Source organism: Saccoglossus kowalevskii, chromosome 14 (genome assembly GCF_978046115.1).
Source record: "Saccoglossus kowalevskii chromosome 14, keSacKowa6.1, whole genome shotgun sequence".
Lineage (NCBI taxonomy): Eukaryota > Metazoa > Hemichordata > Enteropneusta > Harrimaniidae > Saccoglossus > Saccoglossus kowalevskii.
The window spans coordinates 12,350,500-12,370,560 of NC_140654.1; the positions used below are offsets into that span (position 1 = coordinate 12,350,500).

Below are 20,061 nucleotides of genomic sequence, written 5' to 3' on the forward strand. Positions count from 1 at the left end.
TTATATTGTAATCATTCATTGCCCAAGCTTCATAATATGTCAAGCCCACACCTTGGTATCAGTTATTATTATTGCAAATTTATTGGTAAGCAAAACACTTTTTAAATATATTTCATACCCGGAAATGCATTTATATTCAGTATTAACATATATAAGACATAGAAGCAATTTTCATAAGCATTGATGTGAAATGTTTGTTTGACGATTTAAATAATCTTGTTAGAAGTTGTTATCTTTCCAATTCCAAAGTTATAAAATAGTTAAAAACGTTTCGTAATATAAAACAACGCCAGTGCGTCTAAAGTAATTTGTTGTCTTGGTAAAATTAATTGTAATTTCAGAATGTTGGAATCCATCGTTACATGACAGCATTACTTTATGCTCTCGTTGCATTGGTGCTTATTCTATTCTAATTACAAATTTGTCCATGTACGCATGAAGCTATTGTTCTTAAACTACATAGAACAAATTTCAGGACACCGTGACGTAACGACCAAATTGCTTCTGTGCCATCGCTGTTGCAATATATTCGTAGGACATCAACAGGATATTTTAATATTAGTAGAGGAATCACACAGAGCGATCTCATTTCTCCATATTTATTTATATTATCCCTAGAAATACTTCTTATTTCTATCAGGTATAACGGCTCTATCCATGAAATCAGTATCAAAGGTTGTGAAATAAAAAATTCCGCATTCGCCGATGATCTAACTTGCTTTTTATCGGATGAGTCATCCGTTATAGCTCTCTTGTCGCTTATGAAAGATTTTTATAAATATGCTGGGCTCGCCATAAATTGTGACAAAACGGAAGCAATGTGGCTGGGAAAGTGGAAGAATCGCAGAGATAATCCGTTCGGGGTTAAATGGCCAACATCACCAATCATGATTGTTGGTACGTTTTTCTCGTACAACAAGAATAAAGCACGTGACCTTAATCTATCAGGATTATTAAACTCGGTCAAGTCCATACTAAATTGGTGGTTATCTCGAGGACTCACTATAATTGGTAAAATAACCCCCAATTTCAGTTATTATCAAAGATATTCTAACTCCACTCAGCGACTGCAATACGAAAAAAAATCGAAAAGTTTTCTCAAATCTTAGCTTTATTCCTCCAATTAATAAATTTCATTTTCAGCAATTATTTAAAATTGATGAACCAGGGACATTTTTCTTTAATCTCCCCTTTGTTGCATGTTTGGATACCAGACTTCAAGAGTTCCAGTGGAAACTTTCGCATAACATCATCTATACAAACTGGACATTGTATCATTATGACACCACCACGAGTACAGTCCAGTCGTTGTACCTTTTGTGGAACAGCAGAGGAAACTATTTTACATATATTTGTGAATTGTTATGTTGTTAAGTCTCTCTGGCGGAGTTTTCTAAATAAATGGGGTCATCAGCTGGGCGCTCCCTCTGCCCTTACCGATAAGCAAATTTTGCTTGGTGACCAAGATTTCAACATTTTATTAAATTAATTGATAATATTAACCAAAAAATTCATCTATGACAGCAAGCTTAAAAAATATCCTCCAACACTGAACAGCCTACAAGTGAACATGACGCATATTAAGCAGATTGAAGAATACATTGCTAAAAGAAACAACTGTATAGACAATTTCAACACAAATTGGGGAATATTAAATTTCTAATTAATATATCTAATCACCTCATTCATCTAGTCTCTTTTTCGGCCTGGTCTTGCTTTTATTGTTTTGTCTGCGAATATTTTTTTTATCTGTATTTTCTCTGTGTATTGTGAATTTGTTTAGCATTGAAAATAAAAAAAAAATACTCTCAATTCACCTATACGATAATTTAGATTGCCAATAAGTAAACGCTGTCGACTAAATTGATCATTTAAAACAAAATTCTAACATACATCACAAATATAAACGTGTTCGCCACGCGTACTCACTTAAACAATATCAACGAGTTTGCAGTTTCTTGTATTTAATTGGCTTTCTGGAATTGCGTGGAATATTCAAGATCGATCATTATATAAGCATGTGCGTGTCCGGTTGCCGAAACGAAGCCTCGCTGCATCTTTTAGCCAGGCGACTGGACCCCGTGGTCTTCATTTCGAAGCCCGCGTGGTGTAATTATGTATGTGTATTTTCCATGTTTGATTTAATTGATAAACTATAGCACATTATGCCCAACCAATTGTGTCGTGCGAAATGATGGGATTATGTCACCCATGTCAGTCGTCGTTATTTGGGTTCCATCACTTTAGATGCATTTTTCGCCGGTTAAACTTTTCAAAAGCTATCAAATAAGTTATTTTTTCATACTCATTTGAATTTATATATAATTATATTGTAAACTTTAATCATTCATTGCCCAAGCTTCATAATATGTCAAGCCCACACCTTGGTATCAGTTATTATTATTGCAAATTTATTGGTAAGCAAAACACTTTTTAAATATATTTCATGCCCGGAAATGCATTTATATTCAGTATTAACATATATAAGACATAGAAGCAATTTTCATAAGCATTGATGTGAAATGTTTGTTTGACGATTTAAATAATCTTGTTAGAAGTTGTTATCTTTCCAATTCCAAAATTATAAAATAGTTAAAAACGTTTCGTAATATAAAACAACGCCAGTGCGTCTAAAGTAATTTGTTGTCTTGGTAAAATTAATTGTAATTTCAGAATGTTGGAATCCATCGTTACATGACAGCATTACTTTATGCTCTCGTTGCATTGGTGCTTATTCTATTCTAATTACAAATTTGTCCATGTACGCATGAAGCTATTGTTCTTAAACTACATAGAACAAATTTCAGGACACCGTGACGTAACGACCAAATTGCTTCTGTGGAGAACGGAATAACCATGAGAAACTTTAAAGCGGGGGAGCCGTCACCTGCGCATGCGTCAGACGGTCATAGCGTGTCATTGTTTATCGTCGATTGGGACTCAATTACCGCGCGTGCGCAGGTGACGACCCTCCCTCTTTAAGATACTAGTATGCCAAAGCACTATATATGTGTGTTTGTCATGTTATACGGCTCAGTCTAAATTAGATTATGTACTGCCTTATCACACGTTTCTATCACACAGTCGTGAGGTTTTCTAAAAATTTAATCGATACTTATTAGTTTGTTTCATTTACGCACAAAAGTCGGTTGTCGGCTGGAATATTTATGTAACTGTACAATTACGAACACTTTAATGTAATTATGCTATTGATTTGTCGTTTCCATGGTATTATATTAACTGTTCGTGGAAATAAACAATTCCAATGTTTATAGTTTTATGAAACATCCTACAATAAACGCAACTTTATTGATCACACGTTATATGGGTGGTGGTATTCCCATAATGCATTACTAAATATGTTTCCATTCATGTTGTGATATAAATGAAGATTATTTTTCTGAGCAGAGAGTGTATTGTTGATGTATTATAAACTGCTTCATGGGGGTCCCGCAATTCAAAAGAGACTTTGTATATAAATATAATTTTCCATTTTTTTCTTCGATTATATTTTTAGGGTGACACCAGTTTTAGATTTAAATATTCTATTTCGTCTAAAGTAGACAATCATAACAATTTAATTCAAGTTTGCCGCGAGTTGACTAGTTGACAGTCGACAACCGTTTTTTTACGATAATTTATGTTTTCAAATATTGTTTGTTACTGGTGTGTCTGGAAAACGCCAGACGGGAATTAAATAACATTATTATACACAGGTCACCGAAACGCCATAAGTTACAGCGTACCGTAATGTTGCGGTATTTTACAGGATATTTTCATCCAACACTATTAGGAAATGCGAATTCCAAATATGGAATGATTACGCGCTTAAGCGTCCTCTAATAATCATGATAAAAACAAATATGACTACCACCAGTGTTTGACTAGACTCCACACAAAGAAGTTCGCTGATTCTGTTCTAAACTTTTTGAATTTCGGCAATCCCGTGATGTATCATTGGGAGAAAAAGATGTATAATAATAATAAGGTTATTACGAGAATAACGCAAAATATGTACTCAAACAGTACGCCGTCGCATCAACCTCCGCCGCGCGTCGGTCTATGTTCTCGCTGTACTGTCTTCCTGTATACTTTTCCGTCGGAATCCTCGTAATAACCTCATAATATTGCATATATATGAATAAGAATTCAAATTTGCTTGTAATAAATATTAGCCTTTGGTCAGCACGAATTCCAGGGATCAAAACGATTACATAATATGCATAGTATACGATTTTAGCAATTATAAAACACGAACACTCTACTTAGGAATAATGAAATAACGCGAGATTACTTGGCCTGACAACGCGATTACTACATAGAGTTATGACTTTGACATGGAGCATTGACGTAGTGATAGTCTCCCTGCTAGAAAATGGGATTGGGAGATATTTATATAATAATAATAATAATAACGGTTTTATTACCGATTAATTGATCTTAAAATATATTAAGCTCATATATAAATCAGCATTTAGCCTAAACCTTCCTAGATGTGAGTGATTTGACATCATATCCATGCTGAAACAATATAGTAGAGATGTTGTATAGTGATTCACATCAATACTAGTTTCAATCGAATGACATAGAACATGCATTGATGTGGCGTGATCTATCAACGTACGGCCATTGTATCTCATACACAGATCGACTTGATAAAACTTGACATTTTACAAAAAATATCCTGGGATTCGATCTCAGATGATTAATCGGTTCATTCTCGAAAACCTATTCGTTTCTTTTTCATTTTTGTCCTTATATATGGATTTAACCCATTCGATCCATGTTTCTACTATTTTAATTTAATTTAATTTCAAGTTGTACCTGACGTGTGCCTGAATCGCAATACACGTGTATAGATGATGGTATTTCATATAGTTCATACTTTGGTAAACACATAAATTTACAGCGAACTTAGTTAATGGATTATTAGTCAAATAATGACGTGATATTTATGTAATATTGCACACAGAGACACATTATTACAATCGCCACGCAATGTGGTTTCACAACACAGTGTGTGTTTCGCCACGCAATATGTGTTTGACAAGCAATATTTTTCACCACATACTGTTTTTCGCCATGTGATATGTTAACAGTCGACATTTATATGACGCAATAAATACGTGAGACAACATTTCAGCACAAAAAGCGATATTTCATTCACTGATCAATTACAATCAAGTGATATTTTACGGAGTCATGAACCATGAAAGGCATATTTTAATTAGTTAACAATATGCATGGTTACGGATGAAACTCTTCACTTAGAGTGAGCGTTGAGGCGCAAAGAAAACTAGGACAGTGAACGAGTATATTAACCACTCCAAGTTATGAAAACGTATTCGGTGGGTGTAGCATTCTAGTATTATTTCACTTTGTATGAGAAATATTGCTGTAGTTGTACTATGAAGATAAGTGTGACATATTTTGGCAGTAATAGCAATTATTATTCATCTGTCAGCGTAACGCCATAATTACAGCGTGCCGTAATTTTGCGGTATTGCACGGGGTATTTTCATCCTACCATACTAGGAAATGAAAATTCCAAATATGGAATGGTTACGCGAAAGCGTCCTCTAATATTAAAAACAAACATGGCTGCCATCAAGGTTTGACCAGACTCCACACGAAGAAGTTCGCTGATTCTGTTCTAAACTTTTTGGATTTCGCTATTCCTATGATGTAGTCATATCTACTACCCCAATGATATAACTCAAACATGTTAACAACTATGAGCGTACAGAACTATACGCTAACAAGTCAAGAACACAGACCGACATTATGATATATATATATATATATATATATATATATATATATATATATATATATATATATATATATATATATATATATATATATATATATATATATATATATATATATCATTTCTAAGAAACGTGGAATTGTTTACTTCGGCAGAGGAACGCAATGTATTTGAAAATTGTCGCCCGCATACCATTTGTCTGCGAGCCCATTGAGATATAGTTGGTATAATTTGCGTTAACATATTATTAGATCACATTAAAAACATACATGACATCATTATCTTAAAAATATTACAATTATGGAGTATACATCATTACGTGCGTAATATAGTAAGCTCTTTAACACTACGGAGAATATTTCACAACATGCATAGATTGTTACAAAAATGTTGTACACATCAGCGCGAAATGATATAATAAGTTACTTAATACTTATTATTATACATCTGTCACCGTAATGCCGTAAGTTACAGCGTACCGTAATTTTACGATATTTCACGGGGTATTTTCATCCTACCATATTAGAGAATGCGCCTTCCAAATATGGAATGATTACGCGCGTAAGCGTCCTCTAATAATAATAAAAACAAACATGACTGCCATCCGGGTTTGACCGAACTCCACACAAGTTCGCGGATTCTGTTTTACACTTTTCGGATTTCGGCATTCCCATGTTGTATCCTTGGAAGGAAAAGATGTATAATAATAAGGTTATTACGAGGATACCTCAAAGTATGCACTCGGACAGTACACTGTCTTCGTACATACTTTGAGGTATCCTCGTAATAACCTCATATTAGATAATTATTATTATATAAGTAATGTTATAATAAGTTACTTAATAATTATAATCACGGAGTGTATTTCATAACTATATATAGCTATCTCATCAATGTTGCAAAAATGTACACACCGTGTAAACGATGGTCACAAACTTGTCACTATGCGTTTCTCGTGAAAGCACTTTTTTAAACATTGCTTGTTTATTTGTTTATTGTCTAATTGTACGACGTATGGCGCATCTTGAAATTCCAATGTACACTACTACTAACAGCATATAGCTTCGAGAGAGATTTGTGAAACCTTTTAATATACAAATTGTGTGTCGAAACACATATTGCTTGATAATGGTACATTTGGATTACCAAATAAATCATAGTATGGCATAATAACTTGACACGTATGGCTCCGTGAAGCTTTTGGTGCCTAGCAACACCTTTATATAAACCACGTGCACATTAGTGTTGTGACATATACCCCATTCTCATATCATCATATCCTCGGCAAATCTCATGGAACATGGAACATATAGAAGATACAATAAATAGTCAATTCAGGTTCAGTATATCATTCTATAATGTCGCAAAGGTTCAACAAAAAACAACACAAATAGAACTAAACTCGAAATCAATGATTTCTGTATACATGAATACGCCACCTTTAATTATTAAATCCACTGTCTTGAGTTAGATGGTTTATAACTCAACAAATGTACCCACTACATTCTCATTCCTATTAACTATATAATATATCACACTGTACTACTTATATGTATTCACCAAAACCAAACTAATGTTGTAAAATGTATATTTCAGAATTTGTATTCAACTTTACAGTTATGGCTTTGATTATTCTATCGAACGACGTATTTTAAAATTAAATTTAAATAGCCGCCGATTGTGGTACATTGCTAAGAACACAAAATCTAATTTTACTCCTCGTTTCCAAGGAAACGAGCACTCGTATATATTCTCAGCACGTCTCATTTGTTCCATAAGTATCGTTCTATAAGTAGTACTTGCATTCATGTGTTTCAGACGCTGCGTTGAAGTTGAATTTGAAATGACGACAGCACGCTGCGTTCTGATGCTGTCGTCGTTGTTGATCGTAGTGCTTTTCGAGCCAGTTCAATCTACTACCCAGAACAAGAGTAAGTTGACAATTGCAGGGTTGGTGCCGGTCGATATCAGCTCCGGATGGGCATCTAGCGGGATGATTCCAGCCATCGAGATGGCTCTTGATGACGTAAACAACAGATCTGATGTATTAAGTGATTACGAGCTAGCGTGGGACTGGAAGGATGACAAGGTGAGACAGATATCATTGGGGGGGGGGTGTTGTTTTCTCATCTACTTATAATGACGATAAAATAGGGAACACCGACCTCGTGTTAATAGAGTAATACATATTACAGATTAAATCATCAACGACATAATTGGACTATACTGTAATGTTTTAGTAAGCTAATTATTCTTGATTAATTGTTCGCGTTTGTTTAGTATTCTTGGGAATTGGGATATTGATTGGGTATGCGATATAACAAAAAGGACATAATTCAGAACTGTCGGATATTTAATAGGACTTGAATGTATTTTCGTTCCGTCGTGTAGTGATGAGGTCATCACTTGATTTTCATTTATTTTCATCAGATTGAGATTGTTATCTTGCTGGCACAAAACCTACAAATGTATACAGTGTTTGCACCATGACCTATGTCTATGTCTTGAATCAGGGATGAGATATATGGAACATTGTTACATTCATATAATGTATATTTGGTATACTTTTTTAGTTTACGCACATACATGCATTTACAATAACATGCAATGCTCGAAATATAGAGCTGTGTTGATTTATTATATAATTCTCGATTTTTCTGCCCGAATACATTTGTAGAACACAATGTCTTTTCGTTACAAAAATAAATCACATAAATCACATACATTGTTAGACCTTAACGAAGCCACAATAGTGAAACTCCTTCTTGGAACGTGGTGAGAAAATGGGACGATGCAGAATTAATTGTATATTCAAAACATTTTGATATTATTGTTCTAACTGAAACCTTTGTAGAACCATGCACCTTTAATTTAGAAAATTATTGTACTTATTATGTTAACGCACAACGATCCGGTAATACTCGGGTGATATTTTTACGATTTGTTGAGCAAATGGAATGCTCCAAAAATTCCATTGTTCGGCTAAAGTCAGAAATGTCAAATAAAAACGTCCTTCTTATATCGGTGCTGTGTACATACCTGTTGGGTCTCACTATGCTAGCGACGCTATTTTTGCAGAAATTAAATCTGATATAGTAAATCTATTGAGTCGTTATTATGATACAAATGTGCTAATAATGGGAGACTTTAATGCACGGACAGGGGTACTAAATGTTTGTATAGAAGATGGAAATTTTAGTCACGTGCCTATTGGTGACACACACAGTTCTTATGTTGATATAGCGTACGTAGTAACTGTGATGTAGAAAAAAATAATATGGAGATAAGTTATTGAGTGTATGCAAAACCACTGATCTTAGGACCGAGAATGGACGTAGACCTTCTGACATTACAGGGCACTTCACATGCATAACTTATAATGCTAGTACGGTCGATTATGTAATAGTTTCTCAAAATATTTGTTAGCACTATATACCATGTAACCTGTGATCACATATACTAGTGATGTATATTGCAGTGTTATTATGGCCGGTGGCCTATGGTACTTTGGAATTAAACATTCTTATTATTAGGCCCTACGAATACAATTCTGATAATGTGAAGCAAATACGGCACTCGATGCCCAAATATGGAATGCCATATATTGTAATATACCTCGTATAGGATAATCTTGTATATGATTTTTCCCACAGTGCAACCCAGGCTGGGCGAGTTATCTGCTATGTGAACACGTGTTCAATGGACAACAGAAAATAATGGTGCTTGGAGGGGGATGCTCAGTTGCTACTGCTCAGATTGCCGCATTCTCACATCTCTTCAATTTAATACAGGTTAGGAAATTATTTGAATAGTTAAGCGGGTGTACTATATATAAAAAAAAAACTATATGGAAATGGATGTCAGATTTATGGGCACCAATAGCAATTTATTTATACTGTTTTTTAATATTAATTTCTAGGTTTCATACTCCGCGGCATCACCCCAACTTTCCAATAAATCAGAATACCCACTGTTCCTCCGAACGCAGCAATCCGATTTGGCACAAAACATTGGGCGTATAGCCATACTGAAACACTTTGGATGGAAACGAGTGGCGACGCTGTACCAAAACGAGAAGTTTTTTGTCATGGTAAAGTGCACAAGTTATTAATTTCAATATGTACGCCGTGTGTGTATGATTCAATTACGTGACTGGCGCTTAGCAAATCACAAACTCTGCCACGTGACTAAATTAGTGCCGGTTCTATGTACTTTTAAATCATACATTTTATTTCGCAGCATGCCGGTGTGCCTGTGTTTACGTTTTTGTTTAGATCATTTGCACAATGTATCCTCGGGGGCGGAAATCCGAGTATTTTCACCGCCTGGCAATCCTCGCGGTGAAAACAAAGACCAACAACTCGCAGAAAACGGTACTTTGGGATGGTTGTTGAGACTCGCCTGACAGTGTAACAAGATTAGCCCTACGTGTGTAACATATATAAATTTGGTTGTTCAGGATTACTTTTAAAGTTGAGTTTGTGTTGTTTTCTCGAATTTTCACCGGCTCGACCGGCGTTCCACAGCAGCGCGAACACCCGGGGGGATCACTCTATATGCCGTTACTACCCCATGTGCGTTCCAAATTTAGCGGGGAAAGGGGGTGTTTTTCACCTTCTAAAGCGGGCCCGCGCGGGAGGCAAATAGGCCCCCTTTAACATTCTAATGGCTGCAATAGGCCTCCTGGAATAAACTCACATGGTTGCTGCGCCCGCTGTAGGTCCTCTCTTGCAACAACCACTCCCATACACCACCCTAGGCCACCCTTGAGTGAAAAAACTGCAAAGAATGCTCGCAATAGGAGTAGGATGTTCTCAATATACGTCTGGAATAGGGGGTGTTATTTTTCTTCAATATATCTGCTTTAGGGGGTACTACATTTACAGTGTGCCCGAAATAAGGGGTATGGTTTGTCAATGTACTGCCAGCCCTAGGGGACTATTATTTTTTTTTTTAGCAAGAACGCACATGGTGTAAGGTTTTAATTTAGAGTGACCCCCCGGGGCGCGAACAGAGCCATAGAAATGCATGTACTGTGGTGCGCGTCTAAGCAACGTGGAACGTCCGTCTTGTGACGTAGCTCCGCCCCCGAGGATATGTTCATGTAGAAGGAATTGAAACACCTCATGCCAAAGATGATATGTAATTGAAATAATCCCCCATCTCAATTCTCAATAATAATGTGTTGAGCAAAAGTCTAGAAATATAAACAATATTGATACGAATCAATATACTGGTACGCAATGCAATCCATGGTCAAATCATTAAACGAAAAGTAATATTGAACAGCTAAGAAACCTTGTCAGGTGATTCGAAAAAAGTGAGGCATTTTTATGAGCATGCAACATTTGTCCATATGCTAATAATGGAGAATTCCCGATAGGCAAAATCATACAATAGCTACTTACTGTCCGTCGTTAGATTCACCTCGTGCAAATGCTTAGTTTTGTCTCGTGTGTGCTGTATAATTAGATTTATACCGTGATTGACAGCTTGAGTAGCCAATCAGCGACAGCGGCAAAACTAGTGATTTTCTGCAGTAATAAGAGAGACGCCATGATGTTACTGGTCATGATTCGGTGTTGTTGCTGAGAAGTTAGGGTTATTTCAAGCTGTGAAGTCGCAAACTAATATTTCACTCTATAAACAATATTTCACTAAAATATGTGATTCATAGGCAACTCAAATTGTAAAAATCAATATCAAGTTCCGCGTATAAACACTGTTGTAGAGAGGCGGCGGAGCGGAATTTTAGCCAAAATCGGCTAGTAAGGCGTCATATGACACAGGTTTGTGCTGGGACAGCGCTTCCGGTGACGACACAACGAGTTAAGGTCGCCATCTTTGTTTATATGAGACCCATATTACACGCATGCGTGGCACGACGATTACCGCTCCTTAAATTAAATTGAATCAGCCAGTTTATAAGTAGGTAATACCCGGTACATCTGGAATCGTTTCTGGGTACGCCCTGTCTGTTTCGTGGTGTTACTTATACTAATTGCCTGATCAGTTACAAACAAGATATAATGCACGAGTTCTTGTATCCTTACAACCTGTGTACGCGACATATGGATATGGACAGTTAATGTGTACTACTGAAACTTTCTTTTTTTAAGGTTATTGATGACATGATTGTAAAAATGAGAGAAAATGATATTAATTTGTTAGCATCATTGTCATTTAATTATCATCCAAGCGCAGATCTGGACATTCTTAAGGTAATTGCAATCAGTTTAAACTGTCCGCCGTCGGTTCACAGGCCGCCACAGAACAAATGACACGTGCTGTCAGAATATTGCGCAAGTGGAAGGCGTTGAATGAACTTCTACTTGGCACATACCACGTGATCAACAATAAAGCATGTATGAGTCTGTGACTGCTTGTGAACTCTCGCCTCAACACCTTTTACTTCTTCACCAGTTTTCATTTGACTTCGGTTTCTTGTTCCATATTTCAAGGTCAATGGCGACCTCATTGCCAAGTTGGCTGACAATGATGTGCAACTGGTAACATCACAATCAATAGTACTAGCACCTGTTGCCGCACTTCGCAAGATTAAGGTATTACTTGGGACCGCAAAGGTCGCGATATTCATCTAAACTAAACTCTTTCATCGTGTATGATCAAACGTTCTTTCAGTGCATGTAGATGTAAGGCTTGTACATTTACCAAAAACAAACACTTATCTTTCATTCCCATTTTACCTTCATCTTGACGTCACTATAAACTTTTCCCGTTAGTTGCGCCCTCTGGTGACTGAGCGCTACTGTGACGTCAAAATCCTACATATTAATGAAAGCAATGTCTTTTTAACCGACAACTGCGATTGGTTATGTAGTTGTTCGTCACCCAGAATATAATAAAATCTCTTAAAAACATGATCTTCAGGAGATTTGAACGTGTCACCAGTTTACGCCAAAGAAGCGCGCCGCCACCAGAGGGCGCGATTTGTGAAGATAGTGAAATGTATATTGCAAGAATTGTTAAAATTACGTTATGACAAACTATGTTCTTTTGCATCGATATATTTTTTTACCACATCTTTCATCAGTTTGCAGAAGCTCGTGTGAGTCATTACATACTGTAGTCGCTAATTAAACAACAAGTTTGCTGCGTTCAATACCTTAACTACTTGTTCTGCACAACCACACAGTCGACTTTGTTATACATATTGAATATAGGACGTGCTGATCCATATTATTTATTCCTCTTTGTAAAACAGGAAGAAGATGCACGGATTATTGTGGTCCATTCCTATGAGGATCATGCTAGGGCATTATTCTGCGAAGTAAGTATTGACGTGAATATAGACAAACCAAACCGTGCATCTATGCTGATGAATTCAAACAATGATCCTAATTTCAATGTGCATATCGATCAGAAAAAAATCGTAATTACATCGGATTCTAAATATACATACTCCCATTGTTATTGAACATACAATCATGACGGCATGACCAGTAATTAAATATAGATAATCTAATTATGGTCTGGAAATGTTGTTATCGAGACCCGATGAGTGTTTATTTCTTATGACGCAGGCATATAGACAAGGCATGTATGGCGCCACCTACGCCTGGTTGATACCTGGCTGGTACTCGGACGATTGGTGGAAAACCGAAGATTCGCATATCAACTGTACGTTGGATGAAATGAAGAAAGTATTAGAGAGTGTCATAGAAACTGTACAGGACTCCAAGGGCCCAGACAATGTTACTAATATTAATGGAGAGGTAAACTATTTGTATGTGACCTTTGATGTATGTACGTACGTGCAATGGTATTTCACCTTCTATTCTAACATAAGAATTGATCAACTATTCTTTAAATTTATAAGTCAGAACGCTTAATTTCCGGACTTCGTATACAATAAATAACCCGTTGCCGTACCAGGCTCGTGGTCTCAACTAAGATCAAGTTAAATCTCGTTTTGTTCTCATGCATTGCCCTAAGACTTTAATCATTACACAGCTCACGAATATACCTCGCTAAGATTTGAATATTAAATATGGGTTTCGTGGAAACAACAATCCCTACTTTCAATAGGTCAGCTTTCATGCAGTCGTGCACTTGTAGGATTCAGAATTTGTATAGTACATTCCATGGGACATGGTCACTCTTTCGGTACACATGTGCAAAAACTGGACGCCTTCAAAAGTATAAGACGCCAAATATATAATTGTGTTTAGTTTGAACAGTCTATTACAAATCAGCCGAGTACGAGGACTCTTTTTGGACAAAAAGTATTGACTTGAACATCCCAATCGGGTCTTTGAAGGGAATGTTGGATAGTAACAACACCATGTACAACCACGATTCATTTGCATCGTAACGCCTTTGGTTATACATCAACAGACATATGCTGAGTACGAAGAGCGGTATTTAAATATTCTGTCCTCACGACCAGAGTACAAATGGGTAATACCTCACATGTGGCATGGCTTGGGATATGACGCAGTGTGGTCCATGGCGTTAGCACTAAATGCAAGCATCGATGAGGTGGCTTTGGGGGTAGGTTATCTATATAGTTAGTTGTATGCGTCAGGGCCCATGTATTATTATTATTATTCAACTGTTTGCATCGTGCACGATAATCATGTACTTGTATTTACCCTACGTGACTTTTGTTCAATGATCTACAGTCGAGTCTACGATTATTTCCACTTGGTTTGCTTATTGATATATCTGAATGTGCCTCATCGTTTATATAATATATATATTTTATTGATTATGATTTTACATTAACTACATTATTATAAGTCTGTCACCGTAACGCCATAAGTTACAGCGTGTGGTAATTTTGCGGTATTGCACTCGGTATTTTCATCATACCATATAAGGAAATGCAAATTCCAAATATAGAACGATTATGCGCGTAAGCGTTCTCTAATAATGATAAAAAAAAACAAAAACATGGTAGCCCCCAGAGTTTGACCGGACTCCATACAAAGAAGTTCGCTCAATCTTTTTTTGTGTGTTTCGGCATTCCCATATTGTATCCTTGGGAGGAAAAGATGTATAATAAAAATATTAATACGAGGATACCCAAAAATCTGCACTCAGACAGCACACGGTGGCATCGATTTCGCTGCGCTTCGGTTCGGTTCCGCTGTACTGTCTTCGTGTATACTTTACGGTTTCCTCGTAAATACCTCATAATATTAAAGTTTGGTAAAATTCTAAATATATTGAATAAATATTGAAATCAAATAATAGTAGGCTTATTAGCCGGGTATATATAACGACTGATATCGATATTCACATCAATAAATTTTCACGAGACCAATGAACCACAGTTGATCAATTTTACAACTGATATTCCAATGAATAATTTATCGTACCTAGTTTTGTAGATGATTAGCTATCTTGTTCCAAATGAAGTTCAACCTCAACTTCTCAGTATATCTGAATAAAATAAATGAACTTCAAAATAATGACGACCTTTCGAGCCTTGTGACTATATATAGCATAAAAATAAGCTTATCTACCCCGATCACACACTATATTGTGCGCTCTCTTTCACAGCGAACAAATGACTCACATGGATCTGTCAGAAGCAAGCGACTAGACGATTTCACGTACACAGACTCTGTCATGGCTTCAATTTTCAGAAAATCATTTTATAACGTATCATTTCAGGGAACGTCAGTAAGTTATAATTCTTCCACAATCGCGAAATATCTGTCCGATGCACATAATCCAAAAGTGATATTCCAAATTTCCATATCAAATATTCTGTCGCATCCAATCAAGAGATAGGAGTTTCTTACAAATATTACGAATCGACATTCATAACAAATGTTATCTCGACTGGGCTATCATGAAGTGTTTCGATGCCATTCGTGATTGGTCTATGTAAAATATGTTCCGAGTGGTGCATTTATATAGACGTTGAAATGAAGGATGATCTCACTGTGATGGTAATAACTCCAGGTGAAACAAACAGTGATTTATTCTACATTACTGTATGACTAAATATTCAAAAACAAAAAGAAAGAATTGTCTCTTGCCTTTCATTCTGTTTAAAATGAAAAGTCCAGTGTATATTATGGCTAACATACCAATGTGTTGTCAATGGTATAAACGTGAATGGATGCATATCACTTCAAAGTAAAACATGTTATTGCGCTCCATTAACGATTTCAACAAAATGTTCTTCTATAGGGGCGTGTTTGGTTTAACGAGCACGGCGATCGAATTGGACGCATGGCAATCTATCAAATCCTGGGTATGTTTGATATTGATTATAATAATGTGATATTATAAATCTGGATTCATGCGATGTAACATTATATGCAATGTACCAGTGCAGTAAAGTATTGTTTCTAATAATCTAATTATCTTTAGATGGAACAAGAATTTACATTGGTGAATCTACGCACGATGAACAACTTATTTTGTTAAGGGACTTCGAATGGCCGGGTAAGGCAGAGTGTTGACGACTTTTTACCATATCAAATGATTGTATCTGAGTAAGGCTATTACACACACAAAATACATAAAACGCTAATCCGGTAAATCAATTGTCAGAATACGATATTCGTCTGCCGTCTGTACGTTGCCGTATGAATCACTGAATAAACTATAGTTACCATGAAATTACAATTTAATTTCAGGTGACGCACCACCAGTAGACGAACAAAGATGGACGTACGAGGTGATCAGCATCAATGAAACGCTCTCTATCACTGTATCTATTCTAGCCTGCCTGGGTATCGTCATGGCAGCCGTGTTTCTTGGAATTAACATAATTTATCGCGATCACGGGTAATTAACATAGTTCCAATTTAATCTAATCCAATATCATTTGATGCTTTTCAATATATTTTATGTGATCAACGGCAAACAACTTGTATTTCCGCTTGTGCAATATCTTTCAGAAATATATTAATTTTATTATCGCGTCGTTCCAAGTAAGTATTCGTCGAAGCTGAGATACCAGTGGTGAAATTAAAGATTTATGATAATTTATATGATATTACTTGTTATTGTCAGATTTATCAAATTATCGTCACCACGAATGAACAATATTATATTATCAGGCGCCATACTTGTATATCTGTCAATCATGCCGCTAGGAATGACACAGTCACCGTTTGAATTATCAGAGTATATGAGGACTATATCATGCATAGTAAGTAGCACTCAGTTATCACAGTTATTGCTGTCCAATCAAATTTCTGCCCCACAGAGCGTTGTGTACTCTTGGCAAATCATATATACATATCCTACTGAACGGAGTTGATATGTTTTGAATGGCCAGATTTGAAACAACCGTAATGAACTAGGTTTAATATGTTAAATCCACTGAAAATACAACGAACACTCCCGCGACTCCCAATAGACTCGCTTGGAATCGAACATGTCGGCCGTTTATTGGCTCGAATGGGGTTGCAAGTTAACAAATATTCAACCACCCATGGCAACTTCGTCTTAACAATGTATGACGTTCCAAACTCGCCTATGTATTTAATGGATTTTCTGTAATATTTGATCAACTCATTATTGTGTGTTCTCTCCTATAGGTTGGTAAATGGCTGCTATCAGTGGGATTCACGCTTTCATTTGGTTCCATGTTTGCAAAGACCTGGCGTGTTCACAGGATATTCACAAATATGAAACCCAATACAACGGTAACTAACATCGAATTATAACGATTTAACTACAAATATTTACATAGAGGATCTGACTTGTTTTATTACTTGTTGCAAAATGTTTCATTCCCGCAAGCAGTAATACTAATTTCCATTCATTTTATAACATACCTCACAGGCTATGCAGGACTCTCTTCTAGTCTTATTTGTGTGTATACTGTCCATATTTGATATTGTTTTGCTGACATCCTGGCAGGTCATTGACCCATGTCACGTGTTTCGCAAAGAATTGCATATTAATGTAAGTTGTGACGTAGTAACTCTCAGTGATATTGAAACATCGACTTTTTATTGTGAGTCTACTTAGTCGGAATTTTTAATTAATAAAGGAAATTTACCAGTCGAAGACTATAGTTATAGACTACGATAATAAATAAAAACATGCACAAGATGACAAACATTCTATCACACAGTTTGGAAGGATAAAAAAGCAAATGATAAATAGCGAGCCTCAATTTTGAAAGTTTTCATGAAGTAATCGTCAAAATACATCTTTGGTTTCGTGCTACGCGTAAAATCAGTAAATGTCCATGGAATAGATATATTTATCATCAATTGAAATAAATCGTGATTTTTCTTCCAGATCGCACAAGATAATACGAAAACACTTTACCAGACGAATTCGTGCAGCTCCCAGTACGTGTGGTACTGGTTAGGCGCCCTCTATGGATTGAAGGGATTATTACTTTTGTTTGGGTGTTTCCTAGCTCATGAAACACGTAATATACAAGTGGAAGGACTCAATGACTCAAGGTAGGTTTCTACTGCGTCACAATGATGCCCGGCAATGACGGACATGTTATTTAATGTTATTTCCACATTCAATTTACGTCTAGGTTATCAAAACAAATTACACATCATGCTAAAAATAAATAAATAAAATAAATATAATAAGAAGTATTGTGCAGTGGTTGATAAAACAGTAACACACTAGTCGAAAAAGGTATATAATAATGTTTGATTGAAAATAACTAAACATTCGTGGTAACTGACAAAACAGATATATTACTAGTGGCACCGACAGAGGTCAATAACTCGGTATACGCTGGCATACATCACTGACGGATCCTGAAATTCGGTAAGGGGGCGCTCCTATTGACGTGGGCTGGGTTTGTCAATTGATTTTTCGTTTTTTGTGGGATGAATGGGGAGGGGGGGGGGGTGGCGCGCCTCTCACTAAATCCGCGCGTGCACATGTAATGAAAGAGATACAACACAATTAGACCCATATGCATAGAACTATATTATCGCACCCTTCTGCTGTCATACATGCTTAGTTTGACTTTTTAACAGGGAATATAAAATAATTTCATTTAGAGCCGCATATGGGCGTAATGATGATTTCCCAGACACGGTCAAGATATATTTTCCAAATGTAAAAACAGAAACAGTATTCCCAATGATTGGATACATTCATGGTCTTAAGGACGTGCGCATTGCAATGCTTTATCTCGGCCTCAAGGTAGCTATATATGAAATCAGTGCAAGAATTTCATATACAAAAAGTATATAGCCAGCATCTGTATAGTATAACCATTACTCAACTCTGTTCCTTCCACAGACAGATCGGCGTGTCAGTTTACAATATAATGGTTTCCTGTCTTGTTGGAGTCACTCTGACATTAGCATTGGAGAATAATCCGACTCTCAGTTTCGCCTTTACAAGTTTTCCGATATTTTTGTGTACCTCTATAACTATCGTCATGATGTTCATCCCAAAAGTAAGTTCATATCTTACTTCAGGCCAAAAAATATCGATGTTGTATACTTTGTCTATTTATTGCAAGAGAGTTATACTATTACATTACAGATACGGGTGATAGTAAAGGACCCCAAAGGAGGCGATTACTTACGAAAACGCACCAGGGAAGGACTGACTGTGTCGTCAACGATGAGTGACCTTAATCAACAATGTGCGATCGCTAAATCTGAGTCTAAAACTACACTTCATACAAACATGGAATAAATCACGACCAGTCATTGCCCCGAGAATCTCGGGATGATTGTCAACACATTCCGGTTCAATATTTTTTTTTTTTCGATGTAAAATTTAAATGCATTAAATGGCTGATTTTTTTACTTTCACATTCATTAAGATGTGTTGTTTCACCAAACATTAATACAGAAGTGGTATGCATGTTTAGGTAATCTCATTATATATTCACTGAATGCATTGTTAATGTAGTACTTTCGATTTCTGATACGTACGATAATAATAAATATTTGGATTGTTGATATTTTTGCTTATAATTAAATAAAACCTTTCCACTATGCTATGAGTGCGTTCATCTGATTCAAATTTGAATTATAAACAATGCGAAGCGTATAGTGTCTCAATTTATTTATGTTGAACATTGTGCTCTCAAATTGCCATGACAACGTAGCCGTAAAATGCATTAGTTATTCCCATCACGGATGTTATTTTACAGCTATAATATATATCCCGGACTCACATTAAATTAAGTAGTAAATTACATTTTTTAATAATGTCTTTCAAAGCGCAAATCCCTAACGTAGCTGGAAATAGCTGACGTTTTTCATTTTAAATCATTTTATTGATAAAAATTATTGTTTGTCGTCGAGTTAGGAACATGTCAGTTTTTGTGTATCAGTATTTAAACCTTGATTCACAGC

General features: G+C 36.1%; 1 protein-coding gene and 1 long non-coding RNA gene across 2 annotated transcripts in view; one reads left to right on the forward strand and one right to left on the reverse strand.

Annotated features, from left to right (window-relative positions):
- Window positions 1–20,061, reverse strand: part of LOC146734455 (uncharacterized) — a 396,802-nt gene that overhangs the window by 302,085 nt on the left and 74,656 nt on the right. The gene's annotated exons all lie outside the window — the stretch shown is intronic.
- LOC102802156 (gamma-aminobutyric acid type B receptor subunit 1-like) lies at window positions 6,229–19,703 on the forward strand. The gene is made up of 17 exons (XM_085508198.1): window positions 6,229–6,233; window positions 7,589–7,859; window positions 9,424–9,561; window positions 9,690–9,860; window positions 11,890–11,991; window positions 12,996–13,061; window positions 13,315–13,506; window positions 14,129–14,284; window positions 15,299–15,421; window positions 15,938–16,001; window positions 16,390–16,540; window positions 16,769–16,907; window positions 17,299–17,406; window positions 17,546–17,668; window positions 18,011–18,180; window positions 18,989–19,148; window positions 19,238–19,703. Exons 1-17 carry the CDS (start codon window positions 6,229–6,231, stop codon window positions 19,391–19,393), a joined length of 2,295 nt encoding a protein of 764 aa, XP_085364324.1. The 3' UTR covers window positions 19,394–19,703.

What these genes read in the sequence shown, in the direction of transcription:
- LOC102802156 (XM_085508198.1), top strand. An exon ending in TCGATGAGGTGGCTTTGGGG is followed by an intron (nt 14,285 to 15,298) that starts GTAGGTTATCTA and finishes TCTCTTTCACAG; the next exon opens with CGAACAAATGACTCACATGG. An exon ending in GGCAATCTATCAAATCCTGG is followed by an intron (nt 16,002 to 16,389) that starts GTATGTTTGATA and finishes ATTTAATTTCAG; the next exon opens with GTGACGCACCACCAGTAGAC.